The 17,511-nt window shown below is 39.2% G+C and overlaps 4 protein-coding genes across 4 annotated transcripts; 3 read left to right on the forward strand and 1 right to left on the reverse strand.

The window, feature by feature from the left end:
• The first annotated feature begins 1,008 nt into the window (after positions 1-1,008).
• On the forward strand, positions 1,009-2,376 carry LOC119548409 (adult cuticle protein 1). The gene is made up of 2 exons (XM_037855648.1): positions 1,009-1,137; positions 1,725-2,376. The coding sequence occupies exons 1-2, from the start codon at positions 1,084-1,086 to the stop codon at positions 2,106-2,108; spliced, it is 438 nt and encodes a 145-aa protein (XP_037711576.1). The 5' UTR covers positions 1,009-1,083; the 3' UTR covers positions 2,109-2,376.
• A 5,069-nt stretch (positions 2,377-7,445) lies between these two features.
• On the reverse strand, positions 7,446-8,037 carry LOC119547950 (ATP synthase subunit g, mitochondrial). Its single transcript, XM_037854999.1, has 2 exons — positions 7,885-8,037; positions 7,446-7,828 (listed from the first exon to the last, which is right to left on the reverse strand). The coding sequence occupies exons 1-2, from the start codon at positions 7,922-7,924 to the stop codon at positions 7,554-7,556; spliced, it is 315 nt and encodes a 104-aa protein (XP_037710927.1). The 5' UTR covers positions 7,925-8,037; the 3' UTR covers positions 7,446-7,553.
• Positions 8,038-10,831: 2,794 nt separating this feature from the next.
• On the forward strand, positions 10,832-12,014 carry LOC119548453 (adult cuticle protein 1). The gene is made up of 2 exons (XM_037855717.1): positions 10,832-10,990; positions 11,283-12,014. Exons 1-2 carry the CDS (start codon positions 10,985-10,987, stop codon positions 11,721-11,723), a joined length of 447 nt encoding a protein of 148 aa, XP_037711645.1. The 5' UTR covers positions 10,832-10,984; the 3' UTR covers positions 11,724-12,014.
• Positions 12,015-14,700: 2,686 nt separating this feature from the next.
• On the forward strand, positions 14,701-16,007 carry LOC119548404 (adult cuticle protein 1). Its single transcript, XM_037855640.1, has 2 exons — positions 14,701-14,851; positions 15,226-16,007. The coding sequence occupies exons 1-2, from the start codon at positions 14,846-14,848 to the stop codon at positions 15,625-15,627; spliced, it is 408 nt and encodes a 135-aa protein (XP_037711568.1). The 5' UTR covers positions 14,701-14,845; the 3' UTR covers positions 15,628-16,007.
• The last annotated feature ends 1,504 nt before the right edge of the window (positions 16,008-17,511 follow it).

The raw sequence follows: 17,511 nt of genomic DNA on the forward strand, positions 1-17,511 counted from the left end.
ATTATTCAAACGGCATTTAAATTACCTTTCCATTGATGCCTATAGTTTACAAGAAGTAAATTCAAGTTATGAGTATATTTAACTTTTGTTTTGTCAAAATACTTATGCCGACCACTGTATATTTGTAATACTTTATATGGCTATTAATGCACTGTTGATATATGTATATATGAGTTTCATTGCTATTAAAATAATTCGTAATTTATTAGATAAGAGTAGTGCATACATTAAGTGATTGCTTCCCGAGTAGAAAGCGAAAGTGGTTCTATTTATTTAGCTATAAATTCATGGAATTATTATATGTTCAATATACGATTTAATAGATACTCTAGAAAAAGGTGAAATGTTGACTTTAACAATATATTCACAAATTAGAACTTGGACATTTTTTTTAAGTATTTGTTTTATATATGTTTTTATTGATTCCTGTTTATAGTTTTTTTTTTGTTGAGGTTTCCTACCCTTGCACCACTTTTTACTCTATATCGCATCTCTGGGCATTTGTTGGCGTTGGCTGCTTTGGTGATATGCAAATGCAATCTAGAAGTCGAGAGTCGGCGACCAAAATGGAACAGTCTGCCGAGAACTGGCGGCGGGCACATTAATTTCAGGGCAAGCTTACTGAAGTGAATTTAATTACATTCTGCTGATGAAATTTTAATGGACAGCCAGTGGTGCTGAATGTGTGTGGGGCGAAGGTGGTACAGTGGTTCGCCGGTGGCTAGTAATTTGCCTATCCATTGTTGTTAGGGGCACCCGCGGCACAGCTTCAGTTGATATTATATAGATTGAAGTCATGGTTATGGATTGGCCGAATCAAATGCGACCAGTCTTGTTTTTCGACATGTCAACCGGCATGGCTAATTGTCGCGCACTTGAATTGTCGTCAATGGGCTGTAGATATTGAATCGGGAAGGTCAAGGGGTTGGGGTGTTGTGGGTATTACGTGGTTTGTTCTCTGGTCCAGTTTCCGCATTTGTGCAGCAAACATACACATGGCTGGCCTGGTCGATCCGAGAACTGGCCTTATATGCTAAATGGAATTATGGATCGGAGCTATAAAAACTCTGGGGCAACAGGCAGATGTCAGTTAGTTTCGTTTCAAGCGTCACTGAGATCACAGAAGCAAACATGAAGGTGAGATTGAAGGGATATCGTATAACTAAGGCTTAAACTGTTGTTTGCTGGATAAAAAAATTAGGACCAAAACATAACATTTTAATTATAAAAGGAATTTAAATGGATTACATTAATTCAATGCGGTTAAAGCATGTTAAATAGTGTACAGTGTGTAGTGTTAAAGGAATTCAAGGATTTGAATACATATCATGTTATATAATATTAAATCATCACAATTTAAGAAACTCACTTTGATCCAGTTCAAAATTCTAAGCAAAATGTTTATATTACGTTTTGTCCGGGATAACAGTGAAGCATAAGAACACGGCTGTTCATAATTTATTTTAATCTGGTAATTTTTATGGTAAACCTTTATAGAAATCGACACCTTTGAGGTGTGCACAAACATAAAGTCTGATATAAATACAAGACTGTACGACAACTTAAGGGATTTTGAGTTTGGAAAACTATTTGTTTTTTTTTGCTGGCACAATATAGGCAGCAACATAGTAATCGCAATTGTATTTGATTAACTAAAAAGCCTGATATGATCCTTAATTATTGCATATTAATTTGTTGTCCCTAATTTCCATCCTTCTTTCCAGTTCGCCGTTGTCGTAGTCCTGTTCGCTTTCGCCTGGGGTGTCAACAGCTCGGTGGTGCCCCTCCTGTCCACCGTCCATGGAGGAGTGGTGGTCGGAGCCCCCGCCGTCGCCGGTTCGGTGGCCATCCAGGCATCGGCAATTCCCGCTGCCGTTCCCCTGTCCCTTTCCCCGGCTGGACCCCTGCTCATCCAGTCTGGTCCGGCGGTGATCGCCGCTCCCGCTCCGGCCGTGATTGCTGCCCATGCCCCCGCCGTGGTGGCCGTCGCCGCTCCCGAGGCCAGCTATGTGGCCAAGACCCGCGGAGCCGTCCATGTGGCTCCTCTGCCCGGACACGTGCAGTCCGCCGCCTCCGTGAACCTGGAACCCGCACCAGGCACCTGGTAAAAGACCACCTGGAATAGCCCATGGATTACCCATACTTCGATCTTGACCGCCACTTTACTTGCATCCTTACCACAATTTTTGGTTTTTTAAGTTCCCGCATGGTCTTTCCACCCTTGAGACACTCTCGGGTTCTCATTTCTTCAGCAATCTAAGTCAATCCTATCCAGTCTATCGCTTTCCGCTTTATTCTTTGGTCTATATTTATCCGCCCCACTGTTGTCATCTTGAAATTTGTTTCTTTTTGAATAAAAAAATGTTATCAAAACAATTTAAATGAATTTGAGTTGGGAAAAGGTATATGGTAAAATCTTAAAAATATTCTTACTAAATAGAGGGATAGTGCAGAGAGAGAGATAAATGTAGATACAACCATTTCATACTGATAAGTAAGTATTACAGAAGACCCGGTTGTAACAAACTCTCTTATAATTTAGTTAAACAGACCTATTTCTTGGTATTTTTTCCAATTTGCTGAAATGTCTACATCTTAATACCAGAAGAATAATTTGCAATAATTCTTACGCAATTAACAGGGGATCGGCTCACCTTTTGATGGCCAATTATAGACCCCACCCTTTGCCCAACTCCCACGCCTTCAAGTCCAGCAAATATAAGACAGCTAAATGGCTTAAAACAATCTCGATCGATGGCCGATTACCGATGCCAGTAATTAATCAATTCCGGGGCCTTAAAACGGCGCTACAGCAGGGGCGTTGACAAAGAGCCGTTCCAGAAACGAGACGCAGTTGCTCGGCAGCTGGACAAAGTTGTTGCCAGCTCGCAAAACTGCCTCCGAACTGGTATCCGAGCTGAAAACGAGAGTACTACGCGATCTGGAGCAGTTGTTGTTTGCCTTGATCGCCGCACACTCGCACTTGCAATTATAAATAGAAAAAATGTGCAAAAACTTGATATGGCCGCGATGGAGTTAAGTAATGCCCATGCAAAGTAATGCAGTTCAGCTCGGATCAGATCAGATCCGCCTAAACGCCCACAGCGGGCCATTGAAAGCCGTTAGGCGTCTGTTCCCGATTCCAATGGGATATGTAGGATTTTATGTTACCATAGGGGGTTATAGGGTATATGTCAGTAAAAATATAATGTGCCATAATAAAATTCTTGTTACCATTTTTATTAGTCAATCTGTTAGCTTAGGTAATTAAAAGTAGCTCTTTATAGCTTCTCGCAAAATATTTCTAGAACAGTTGTCTATGGTAAAACACATTCCTTAAGAGTTAAACAAGACTGTGGACTGTAGTCTACATTTTTCAAAAAGAAATACAAATGAAAAAGATTTGATCTATAGTGACTTTATTTTGACTTTAAAGCGCTTCGTACGAACATCTTGTTTAATATAATGTGTAAATATTAATATATTAAGGGTAACCATTGTTTTAAATGTAACAAGGAAATAATAACTGCCGTCTAGATGCCCCAGCTTTTTGACTGAAAATGGATTTGACCGAAAAACATGATAAGCGAAAAATGCCTGGGCTTTCAATAAAAGTGTCAATTGACGCCGGAACGTGATGCCAAGAAAAGGGGGCATGGGCGGCGACTCGGTGGGGGGCGGAAGCGGGGGACAAGTGGCAGCTATACAAACAGCAGCTAAACATTTTGCCGGCGCTGTTCAGTTGTTTAGTGTCGTGTCGGCAGCCAAGCCCCATGGCAATTGGCCATAAATCTAGCCCCAGCCGTTCACTTTTTGTTTTCTTTATTCGCAAGTGGGTTTTAACTCGATCGCTGGCTGCGTGCACGCAAATCCACAAAACGCATGACGCAGCCACCAGATTGCAACTGGGTCTAAAAACCACTCCCCCCTTTTTTTCATGCCCCACCAAGTTCAAGTTTACGCACTTTTCTGTAACTTCCTGCTGCGAACGGGTTCACTGCACTCGACGCACTTGGGGCGAACGCATTTCGCAGTTTCTGGTTTGCCACGCAGAAAAGCGAGTTCAACTTGGCCCACTGCGATGGATTGGCTTTTATTTCTGGTCTACGCAATTCGCACTTTTGTGGGCAAGGCGAAGGCAGTTCGGTTTTTGGTGATCGCTTCTGGTTGTTACACAGCAAAATTATAACATTTCTTATAGGCAAGAAGTGATTTTATTGCTTTTACTTAAACCTGAGTTTAAGATTTATAATAAATCATATATATCATATCATATTTGTAAGAAGTTTCCAAATTGACCATTAAATAAGAATTTAGCTAAATTTGTATTCAGGTAAGTCAATCATTTATATTTTTAAGGTCCAAAGTTCTCTAATAAATTAATATTTCATTCTATTTTCTGAATCAATATTTCTAGTCACCTTTTTAAAAAAATTTAAAATATTTTCTTAATATTTAGATTTATGCATAGCACACCAAAACAAATCGTTTTTAAGTGTTTTAAAAAAATTTTCTAAATATTTCCATAAACCCCATTGATTGTAATTATTATAAGCAATATGATCTGTAATTAAGACTTCAATTAGTTTATCATTATATAATGATTATGTTTGGGCGAAAAGGTTATGCATATTCGATCGTAATACCTATAATCTGGAAGTTGTCGCATATGTCTTGTTGAGGTTAGGGCAAGAATTTTTAAGTTAATAACATTTTAAAACATTTTAGACTACCTTTATTATTTTTACAAGTGTACGAAAAACTTACATCACTTAAGCCGTCTACTTTCGCGTGGGCGATGAGTTATTGAATAAGGTCAGTGTTCCGCGAAGGATCGGGCCAGTTCTGCAGTTGGCTCGAGTGATTCATTCACCAGAACAGATCAGAACAAGGCGGTTTCTTGTGGACACTAGCAATCGATTTTTTGAGAGCCAGAAAAAAAACCCCACATTGGCCTGAGGTATTTCGTAATACCACACAACGGCACGGCTTTCTTATCCGCACCCACAACTGGTTGGTGGCCTAAATATAGTACGGCTGGCATGGCAGCAACCTGTAGCCAAATATTCGCCGCCGAGTGAGCGACAAGTATCTGGCGGGTTGCATGAGCGGCAAACAAACTTGTTGCACACACTCGTTCAGATTTTTGTGAGTTTCGTGGCAGCAGCTGGATGGAAAAAGGAAAATATGTATGTGAAAAAGGGGGGCCCTGGCCCCCCACAATCCAGACATTCCGCCAGCCACTTGCTAACGTCATAAACACACTAACCAGCCCATATAGAACTCGTTGAATTAGCAACCATTGTGTGGCTAAGCTCTTTGTTAGTTGTGACAGTTGTGTAGTGACAACCGTGGCCACAAAAGTGGTTAATTATTGCCCTCTCGTAATGACCATTAGGCGGCCGCTTAGCATGCTAATTGTAATTGGATTAATTACCCACGGATCTTGATCGCAGACTAACGGCTATAGGGGGAATACTTGACCAATTGATTACGTTACGATTGCAATTGCATCATGTGGCGGCTCTCAGTTCGATTCCAAAATAATAAAAATAGAAACAGCCTTTTGGAGGCCGCCCACTCGAAAATGCCTTTGCCAGAGTCCAAGTGTGATTGCCTATGCAGGCTAGTTAAATTAATTTAGTTCGAATAACAATTAAGAGTAAATGGAAAATTTTTTGTTTGACTTATGGATGATCTTACCAAAATAATTTTTTTTACACTTTATTTTAAAAATAAGCGCTATTATGATAAATCTTATTAGTTTAAATATTTTTGCCAAAAATACAATTACCTATTTAAAGAATACAAATGATGCACTGCCTAGAACATATATTATATAGATATTTATACAGATATATTATATAGATATTTCTTTTCAATTCTTTTTCTTTTTCAATTCTTTTTGTTCCATACCCAATGATTTCCTTAAAATTTAAATGAGCCTTACAGGTGTGCCAGGTGGACCGCTGGTGTTTATTTCACACGTAGTGTATGAAAACCAAATTAAATAATGAGCAGCAGGCCAGAGGTGTTGGCGGTGTGGGTGGAAACGCCGGTTACCAAATGCTGGATACCAAAATACCTCTGGCTGGCCAAAAGCCCACCCCATTGGGTCTCCACCTCGTTGCCACTTCCAAGCTGCAAGTTAAAAGTTGCAACAATCGGCAGCCGCCAAATTGAATTCAAGCGTGGCTAACATTGATTTCCCCCCCCTAACCAATGGCTTCCCTCCTCCCCAATACAATAAGTTTCATTCTGTTTATGCGATTTTAATACGATTTTCGCATTCATCTAACCAAAAGTGGGCGTTGTCAGTCGGGGAGTTGTGATAAGGACCCACCAGACTATACTAAATAGTCTATGCGGACTTGGCATGATGCAATCGGGCGGTGAGATTGCAACAAAGGCTGGTGCTAGCTGGCTTTGTTATTAAAATGCCATTAAAATTGGGACAAGCGGTAAATTCGATCTACAGTCAGACAAATAAAATTGAACTCGAACTAATAGCTCAAAAGATCTATGGGCTAAAGCAAACTATAAAAGTGTCGTACATGATTTTTAGCTGTTAGCGGAATTGTTATTTCAATTTAAACAACGTGGAAAATCATTTTTATTTTTTTTTTGCATACCTTCTTTTTATTTTGTTAAGCAAGCTGTTGGGTTGTTATTTTTTAAATATTAATCATAAAAAAGGAAAACCTTAAATATTATTATTTTATATTTATTTAATTGCAGTTATAGTGCATGTAACTCTTTTGCTAGTAAAACTATGGATATTTTTTGTTTGTATAAAAAGGAAAGATGAACGATATTCATATTTGAAATTCAAGTAAAGTTTAACTAATATATTTTTTTTACGGAAAATTTAAGTTACCTAATATGACTGTACCCCAGACTTTGCCGTTCTGGTGGGGCACACGTCGCTTGCCATTGTTTTGCTTTGGGTTGTGCAACTGCCACGGCGTCAACCTGATTTATGCCACTTGACCGGAGTGCAGCCCGTGTCCGCTGTCGCACCGCCTTAGAAACCTAACGCCTTGCCGCTCGGACGCCTGCGCAGTGGAGACTCAGAACTTTATGCCCAAGATCAATGCCAGCTCAGCGGATCGCAGATCTCAATTGAGCGCGTTGCTCATGCCGGGCCAATGGTTATCCGGAATTCAAGGCGGGGCAGCTCTATATGACGAAGTGGGCGTATTCATGCTGTGCACCTGGTCACCAAGAATTTATGTATGCAAATAATTACGAACAACTGAAAGACATTAGGAAGCACTATTTTGCTCTTTAAAAAAATGGGAAGTTATTATAGCAATAGACTTAGAGCGTTCAGAATCTCGCTAAAAAATAAAATTAGAGTTTAGGAAAAGACACCAAACAAGTAAGTTTTTTAGGATGGGGAATACAAAATGTCTAGATATGAAACAAAAAGGCTACGCCCATGATTGTAATGCTGATAGTGCACCTTTATTCAGTGCACCTGGCCATAAAGCAAAGACCTATTTGCATACATACAACGAAAAACAATAAGGAAAGTATTAGATCAGTTTAGTTTAGACCTTGTAGCCGACGAAGTGACGGCGACCGATGACCTCGCCCATGTAGAACCAGGTAATAACCTCCACGGTGACCAGAACATTTAGCCAGGCCTCGCTGACGGTGATTTGGGAAAATCCCGACTTCTTCATCATATCCTTCTTGGAGACCTTCTTGGCGGTCTCGGCGGTCTTCTTCAACTTCAGAAAATCAGCGGGCAGCGGAGGCGATAGCTCCACCTTGGCGTACTTCCAGAATTCTTCAAGCTGCGGACGTGCTGCCACAACAAACTCTGTGGAATACCAGGTTTTCATTATATTTTAGGCGAAATAGGAGTGTACAACTTACTGTTGGCTAGGGCCTGGGCCTTGGCAACCAATTGACTCATTTTGTAGATAGAAAAATAAAACAAGAAATGAAAATTCCTGGAGAATTAACAATTTTACGATGGAATGTTCTCGTGCAAAGTTATCGAACTGAACAGCTGTCATGAATTTTTTCGATAGATTAGCAATAGGCTCCTTGTCACCAAGCGATTTTAGAGCCTTAAAAGGCTGCTACACACTTTACGATTTAGGTCCTGGAAATTCCGAAGCTCGACAATGAAAACAGGGATGGTAAAATAGTATGTCAAGCAATATGAATTATTACATATTATTAAAGTTTAAAGAAAACTTATGTTTAAAGTAAAGTAAAATCATTTTCAATCTTTAACATTTTAAAAGCTAATAGCTTAAAACTATTAGTTTCAGCTCAGCTCAAAAAGCTTTATTTTTTCTAACCATGATGTAGTGCCATGTAAATGTGTTTGGAAAATTTGCATAATTGCGGCCTGGTTGAAAATAACCTGCACCAATTATGCGATTTGCGGGCGATAAACTGACCGATCATTACCAAACCGACAAGATGGCTATTACTAGAGCGCCCCGCCCACTTGCCAGAGCGAAACAATGGTATAAAATAGAATAGGAAAAATGGAAACACGCCCTAAAAAATTGGCCTGCATTGTCTGCTGGTCATCGCCGGGAAAATCTCTTAAATTTGCAATAAAACGCTGGGTATTTCGTCATCAGTTGAATGCAATTGGTTGCCATAATGCATATTTTAGGCATGCTGGTTTATTAATGAAGCTCTAATAGAACCGAGGTGAAGGGCCCGGCCCATTCTTCAAATACAAAATTGCTCCGGTTCTCTAGCCAAAGTTGGTCTAATTGCGCCAGTTAGACGAGTATGACATTCCATCGAGACCCGTTACGTTGCCCTATGCATAATCATATTGGATGTGATTAATGGATCGCATTTATTTTTCGCTGCAGCTGTCCGCTAAATGGTTTCAGTCTCACATTTGGCCAGTTTGACACTCTGACCCACGTCTAAATGAAAAATAAAAATAAACGTGGCCAGCGTTTTTGATCTGCATGTCCGTGACAATTTCAAGTTGAGGCTGCAATTGGCCGGGGGTTTAAGCCAAATGCCCCAAACATGGAAATGTAGTCCACCAATTCGGTTTGCTATTTTGCATTTTTATTGTTTGCCAATGCTGACAGCCTTTGATTATATTTATTCTTGGGCGTTGCCCCGCCGCAATGCGAGAATTGCCTTCCTATTTTTGGTGGAGCAGCGGGCAGCGAAAACAAGGCAAAACTGCAGAGGCTAATTGTTTATTTAAACACTGCGAAAAATTCCAAAGTTCTGGAATTCGCGACGGGAAATCACGACCTTCCTGACGTCAGTTTGATTTGTTTATGTAACATAGAATGGCGTACTTTGAAATACTTTGCAATTTTGTAATATATATTTCAGAAAAACTGTGTTAGGATTCCTAACTGAGGAACATTCTTTCAATAAAATTGGTAATAAAAATCCGATATACATGCATGATATTCACAAGATTAAAATGATTCCGTTTTGACTATCGATTTTGTAAGGCATTTCCTTTCTTAGCCAACACTTAATGTGTGAACACATTAAAACCACATTTGATTACTGAAGGAGTTTAACGGTTGGCTAGTTTTTTGGCATTTAAAGCTCAGTTAATTTTATTGCATTGATTAAGTCATTGCAGAGGCTAAGTTCTAAGTCCGCCTTGGGGCCAAGTAATTGTTATTTCAGTGTAGGCACGCGACTTTATTATACTTAGCTTTACAGAAATTCCATGCCCCAAGCTGCAAAGCTGAGCACTCATACCAACGGACTATATAATTGCAACAAAGAATTCTGAAAGCTAATGCAGCAAAAACTTTGCTCTATGCCATTGCAAATTGAATGCTTTGGGCCCCATGCTTATGACTTTTTAAATGTGTTTGTGCTTTATCAATATAATTTGGTGTTTGTGGCAATTTTCAAGCCGCTGATTGGGCCAACCGATTGTGTCGGTTCAATATCTATGCTTATGTGTATTTGTGTTTCACCCTCGGCTGTAAATTCTTGTTTATACAGTCCAGCTTCCATATAACAAAAAACAAAATTTAGAGTATCTTTAGAAACAACCTTTATTCGTATTCAGAAAGGCTGACAGGTAATGTTGGACTTTATTTAAAATAATTGCTTATTATACGAAATTTGTATTAAACTTTTGGTTCTTTAACTTTTTTAAAACTTTAAGTACTAAACTTTGTATACTAATTTTAGTCAAGACATATACAACTTACTAATCTTTAATTATTATTTTATTTCTGAAATGTAGGCACAATATCAAATTTAAGTGAATGTCCTGAATCTTGTCTTTAAAAAATTATAATAGGTAATATATTAGATCATTTGGGGACAAATACATTTAATATAATTAGCAATTATATTATAATTAAATTTTAATTTAATTTTAGTGTTAACATTTTTTTACTTCCTTAAATATGCATAGGTCTAATAATTTAGGGTGCTACATCTTTATAAGCATTGTAAATTGCTTAGGCTGGTTTAAGGATACAATATTTTTTCTGATCCGTTAATAGTGTAAGCATTATTGGTTTTGAGCTATAGAAGTCCGACTGTGGTAATTTGCGCAATCATTGACGCCCGCCGCCCCCTTTTCGTGGGTGAGAGGGGCGTGGCCTGGGAGGGTGGTGGTCAGGTGAAGCGGGAAGCGACACCCAAGGCAGAGATCTTCGAGCAGCTGGGCAGTGAAAGGCCAAAACCCGGAGCGGATCTACTATGGGAATGGTATGGGTACTCCAATTCTGCCCGAGACTTGGGCTTGGGCGTCGGCGTCTCTAGAGCAGAGTCTCTCGCGCCATTCGCCTCTCTGGCGCTTTTTGATATATATTTTCTTGACTTGGGGGGCAGGTTTCGGTTTTGGAATTGGAAAAGCAAAGCAAAGTCCGCGCCGCGTTTTTCGTATATAAGTTGCCACAATTTGGTAGTCGAAATCAGAATCAACTCGTTCGCTGAGTATTCAACACTACTTCTCCTTCAACAACCCAGCTTCAAAACCCACCCCAAAACAACCAACATGAAGGTGAGGCAATATCAGCAGGACTAAATCTGAAAACATTTTCAGAACTTTCGAAGAAGTGTTCTGGAAAATTTTTGGAATACTCAAAGCATTATTCTGAAAACATTTTTAGAATTTTCGAAAGAGTATTCTTGAAAATTGTTCCAGAACGTTCAAATCAGTATTCTAAAACACCTTTAAAATTTTCAAAAAGTTTTCAAAAAGTTTTTAAAAAGTTTTTGAAAAGTTTTAAAATGTTTCTAAGATTTGTTCCTAAAATCTTGAAAGTAACTGACATTCTTATATGGACTTCCAGTTCGCCGTTGCCGTAGTCATGTTCGTGTGCGCCCTGGCTGGAGCTCATGCCTCGTGGGCCCAGATCGCTCCCGGTGTGTCCTATGTGAGCCCCGTGGCCCATGGTGGACCTGGTCTGTGGAACGGAGCCTGGAACGGCGCCTGGAACGGTGCCTGGAACGGCGCCTGGAACAACGGCTGGAACGGTGCCCACTGGGGTGCCCCTGCCGCCGTGGCCGTCCATGCCAGCGCCGCTGCTCCCTGGGGTCTGACCGGTGCCGGATGGCACGGCGCTGCCGTTCCCGGAATCAACCTCGCCCAGGGACCTGGTCTGGCCGCCGGCCATGGCCATGAGGGCGTCTATGTGGCCAAGACCCGTGGTGCCATCCACACCGCTCCCCTTGCCGGACACATCAACTCCGCCACCTCCGTGAACGTGGCCCCCGCCCCGGGAACTCTGTAAGTCGGGAACTACCTACCCAGTAACCCAAACCGATGCCAAACGGAGCGGATGGATGGCAGTATCTACCACTGATCTCCAACTGCTTCAGCGACTTACCACGACTACTCCAACCGGATAAATACCCATCTCTCTCTGTACACTTATTGTTAAGCACACCGCTCTTAGTCCCCCCGATACGAACACGATCCTGATCTTGGGTCCATGTCCATATCCTCTTGGACATTTCCCAACGCACTCAGCAATATATAAGTCCAACAGCAATTACAACAACTACAACAAACCAACAAACGACAGCATGTTAATTTTATTTTTTGAGAACTCTTCAATTACTTCCCATCTGCTATCCTGTCTTTCTCTAATCTACATCTATCGCTATATCTATCTATCTGTCTGGCATATCGTCCTATGATATGCCCTGTCAACCTGTAAATATCCCATTGTATTCTAGTAATCTGCAACAATGTAAAGATTGACGAAAGCGTTATAAATAAAGCCATTCAGCGTTTTTTATACGAATTAACTATTGTGTTTTTGTAAATATGGGATTATTGGGATACTCCTGAACAAGGTTTACATAATACTCGTGGCTTATTGAAATCCTTTCTTAAATATTGGATATGAAATATATTAACTTTAACTTATAAAATGTTAAATCCCGTTTTAAAAATAACGTTTGCTTATTTTAAAAAAGCTTACTAATTTCTATGATTTAGTTTTTACCAGGACTTTTTTTCATTAACTTAAATTAAAATATTTTTTATAGGACTCTTCAATATATGTATCCATTCTTAAGTTGCTTAGCTTTTCAAGTTGTCAAGTACAAAACATAAACACTTTAGTCTTTTATAAAATTTATTAATAACATTTATTTTGTATTTTGAAATTCAAAATTTAGTTCTTAGAAATAACACTTTTTAAATTTTCCTAATTCTAAAAAAAAAATATATTTATGTTTTCCTATATTACTAAAAGTCAATTGTTCTGTCAAGACCACTTTACACACCCTTTCCTAATTGTAAGACAAAGCATTGAATCACTTTTAAACTCTCATTAAACTCAACTATATCATAAGCCTTATATTAGTTAATTATAACCTTGTGTTTTTTTTTGCACCTGTTCGACCTTGAGAAGCCGACAAATTGTTCATTTGATTCCATATCTGCCAAGAATGTCTAGATCAAATGTGTCTTTGTCTTTAAGTGTGTATTATTATAGTGACAGTCCTAATTTGCTTGGCAATAGTATCGACCACTGCTGAACGGTAGTCAAGTTGGGGGCCAATGGTCATTAGATCGAGTTAATTGGAGCAGAGCCAGCTCATATGCACGTATTGGGCGCACAGGGCGTATGCTTAATTATGCAAACGCTTAGCGCTAATTACAGATCGCACAGAGACCAAGTTTCGGTTTCAGTCAGCACCTGGGCTTCTGGTACAACTAAATAATTGCCCCAGAGTAAATTATAGCAGTCGCTAATTACAGATTATCATCGCATCGCAAGAATTCAACTTGAACTTTTTTGGTGTCTGCCAACAGTTTTTTGCCAAGACTCGATCGATCTCACCCACATTTGTATGGAAACAAGTTTTTCTTTTCGGCATAATTGAATTGTCTTTGCTGGGCTAAATTTGCACTAAAGTCTGACTTAATTGCTGCACCTAATGGGTTTCCGATATGTTTATGTGGGCTGTTCCCGGCGGTAGACACCCACACTCCCGATTTATTTCAGCCAGGTGAATGTTGTGCAATGTCGATTCCATTAGGTAATCGGAGGTGGAAATAATTAGGGAAATAGCCTGGCAACCAAGATAAAGGTGGAATGCCTTTTAGCTGAGTTAAATATACATTTCGCAGACCTAAATTAAACCTATGTCACTCTAAATTTAATGTTACACTCTAGATAATAGCCATGTTTTCCTATTTAAGATAAAATAAAGTAAAACATTACTTTTATACAACTACAAATATTTTTGAAATAGTATCTAGTTACATATAGTATTTAAAAATCTTTTTATAGACAAGACGGGTTTGTAAGCTAAAAAGCATTTGACTCATTCAATGGCAACTTTTTATGTTCTTTTAAATATGGTTTATTTAATAATGTAAATTTTATTATCATTGGCTAAGTTATTATTGTAATTCTAAGACAAGATTAATTGATTATTACTGTTAGAATTTTTATGAATGATTTCAAGTTTGTTCTAAGCAAGTAGTTGCTACACTTTTAAAATTTCCCATAAAAATCAATTGATTAAGTAGGTGTTTCCTGGCATATTATTAACCCTTAAGACACATAAATCAGTTATTAGCCGGCCTTATACAGGATACCAATCTCTCCATAATTGGATTCGTGTTATAAATCATACTGAAATGCTAATCGCGCACAAACAACAATTAAGTAATTAAAGTGGCGGTGTGATGGAGTGAAAATCAACTTACCGGAACTGCAGCTAAAAAGTGGGTTGGGCCACTCACTCAGACAGTTGGACCCACATGGACCCACATGGCCACGGAGATGGAAAACACACTCACCGAGAATGCATTTCTGGGGCGGTGCAATGTGTGGATATGGTGGTGCGACTCTGAGTCAGTTCATGGGTACTGTTCCTACATATAATTAAAGTATGGTTTGATAATGAACCGTTCAATAATACTACTAATACAATAATTCTTATAAGTACTATACAACAATATAATTTTTCGATGATTGCAGCTTTAATATTATTTAGAGCTTAAATATATATTATTTTTAAGTTCCATGCACTTTTAATATAATAACATAATGACAAAGTAGGTGTAGAACTAGTTCTTCAACACAACCGCTCTGAAGGCGTTCAACATAGCCTTTTGATCTCCCCACCGATAGATCGATCAGAACCGATCCGATCCGTTCCGATCCGAAGCATGTCATTAGCGCTGATCATATGCATGCGGAGCAGTGTCAGCGGTGTCCACCGTGTCATGGTGTGTGAACTCTCACTTTCATGAACCCTCCGACGTAGCTGATTTCCTATAGCTGATGTGGTCAGCAGTGGGGTATAAAACTGGCCGGCAGCACCGTTGACAGATCAGTTCAGAACAAGAGTTCAATCCGAGCGCAACCCAAAACCCACAATCAGCACCATGAAAGTGAGTTATTAAACGGACTTATCCTGATAAATACAACCGAAGCCATGTTTAAGGATACTGAAAGAATTCAGTTAGCCCTTAAATGGCTTAAACTTAAAGTGTCTAATAATCTTGAAGTCCATCGCTTTTTGTAAATTTTCAAAAGTAAAGTTTTGAAATTTCATAATTCATAAATAAAAGGACTAAAGATTTTAAAACCACTTTAATTGGCGTACTCCTACCAACTTTAAAGTGATATTTTATAATCCTATCCTTACTTGTTGAAATGTAATATTGAAAAATAATCAAAGGCAACAGTTATATAATACTGATTTCCTTTTGTAGAAATAATTAAATTGGAAATTAATTTATTAATATGAATAATATTCTTACAGTTCGCCGTCGCCGTTGTCTTCACCTTGGCCCTCGCCATGGGCGTACAGTCGTCCGTGATCCCCCTGCTCTCCCAGGTGGCCGGCCATGGACTCTCCTACACCGCCGTTTCTGGACCCGCTGTGGTGGCCTCTCCCTGGGCCGTTCCCGCCGCCCACTGGCCCGCCGCCGTGAACGTGGCCTCCTGGCCCCCGGCAGCCATCCATGCCCCTGCCGCCGTGGCCGTCCATGCCGCCGCTCCCGCCGTGGTGGCTGCCCATGGTCCCGCCGTCGTCGTCGGCCCCGTGGCCCATGAGGGCGTCTACACTGCCCAGACCCGCGGAGCCATCCACACCGCTCCTCTGTCCGGACACATCCAGTCGGTGGCCTCCATCAACGCCGCCCCTGCTCCCGGAACTCTGTAAAAAGGATACTCTAGAAGTTCTATAGAAATCAATCGCTGATCAGACCACTGCCGTTACCATGGAAACTGACCCTTAAGGGGGGAATACACCCCCAACACTGTTTTGTAAATACATTGTATATATAGACAATATATAGACAGGGTACACTCGCACCTAGCACCTGAACAGGATCCTTCCAAACCTGTCCCAGAAACAGAGTCATCAAAATTCCCTTTCGACCTAAGCACACGGCCACTTTTGTGGTTTCCTCTTTCTCTCGCTTACCTATTTATTTAGCATACATTTTCGAAGCATTCCTGTGAAAAGCCGCCACAAGCTTTCCTTCGATGGGGATGCCAAAAGCATTCTAGAAGGAAATGTTTGATCATTCTGCCAATAAAGAAAATGTAACTAAAATATAACATTTTTATTTTGTGAAAAAGTGAAAATGGGGGAGATCTGGGCAGAAATATCTTGTGTTGTCATAAAAAAAAGTTTTTATAAACCTTCACAACACTGCCTAAGGGAATAACTTGAATCTCCCTACGTTGGTCAATACTGAAATTTAAATTTCTGGCGCAATTCTGTTACCGGCCTAACAATGCAAATCTATTATAAATAAAATTAAATTTATTTTACCATGGATTTTGTACACAGAGAAAACTATCTAAGAACATTGTTCTTGAATTGAGAACATTGTTCTTGAATTGAGAACATTGTTCTTAAAAATCGTGTAAGTACATTTTGGTATCAATATAAGAACGAAATGGTGAGAAGAGAAAAGTTAAATTGAGTTTATTTAACAACTTTTTGATAAGTATACACTAAGGACTAAACTAATAGTTTATTTGTACATACAATGTACTTAAATACCGCCAATTCAACTTGATTCAAGCAAAATAAAAACATTTTCATCTTAAAAATGTCGTTCTATTTTTAAGAACATTTTCAACTCAGATGAGAACGTCAGAATTTTCTCTGTGTACAAATATGGCTTGCTTGGTTCGTTTGGACGGTAACTTTAGATTAATTAAATAATAAAAAAATTTAGGGCACACACAATTTTTTTTCTATTTATCAATTTAAAAATGTTAAGTTCATTTTTGTGATCCAACTTTGGGGTCCAACTCAACCAGGAACTACCATAATTTTCCTGGGGAATTTTGTTAGTGTTATTAGTGTTATTAAAGTTAAAACTTTTTTTAATGTTAGGGGGTTATGCTTCAACATTAGTTCATAGCAATTTATAAATTCTTTTAATATACAACTACTGAAATTCAATAGATTTCAATGAATTATTAATTATTATTGTTCATGTACAAATATTAGCATTAGCATCCATTAAAATTGTTTATTTGGACTTTAGCATATTAAACTCGTTTCAGCTAGTAATAGATCAATTGACAGCATAATTGTATTGCACTAAAACAAGTTCAAATTATACAGCTGATGCTTTTAAATAGCCCGCGAATGATAAATTCCCCACAACCACAGTCAATTAGTATACACAGTCCGTTGGCTCTTAAACTATTATCGCCGCATTGTTACGCCTCCTAATGCTCTTGATTGATTCATTTCCTCAAATTGTCACATAGAACCCCCTTCCTCTATAAAAAAGTGTGAATAGAGCGACGCAATTGAATCGAAAGCTGAAATGTCAAGTTCATGCGCATGCGCAAAGTCTCCAACTGCGTTCGAATGCAAAATGCCGTCACAAATCAAATCGAATCAGCATTGGCCTCTCGCACTTGTTTTCCCCCATGTATCTTTCGATTTATTATAGCTGAATACAACTGTTGCGTGATTTTTCCCTCCGACTCTGCCACCCCCTTTTTTATATGTTTCCCACTTCAAGTTTCAGCTGCGGCTTACAAAGTCTCGCGCTTGTTTTTCATGTTTATAGTT

Source organism: Drosophila subpulchrella, chromosome 2L, assembly GCF_014743375.2.
Source record: "Drosophila subpulchrella strain 33 F10 #4 breed RU33 chromosome 2L, RU_Dsub_v1.1 Primary Assembly, whole genome shotgun sequence".
NCBI lineage: Eukaryota > Metazoa > Arthropoda > Insecta > Diptera > Drosophilidae > Drosophila > Drosophila subpulchrella.

Coding starts and splice junctions, on each gene's coding strand:
- LOC119548409 (XM_037855648.1), top strand. CDS start 1,084: ATGTCAGTTAGTTTCGTTTCAAGCGTCACTGAGATCACAGAAGCAAAC. Junction 1,138..1,724: donor TCACAGAAGCAAACATGAAG/GTGAGATTGAAG, acceptor CCTTCTTTCCAG/TTCGCCGTTGTCGTAGTCCT.
- LOC119547950 (XM_037854999.1), bottom strand. CDS start 7,924: ATGAGTCAATTGGTTGCCAAGGCCCAGGCCCTAGCCAACA. Junction 7,829..7,884: donor GGCCCAGGCCCTAGCCAACA/GTAAGTTGTACA, acceptor GGTATTCCACAG/AGTTTGTTGTGGCAGCACGT.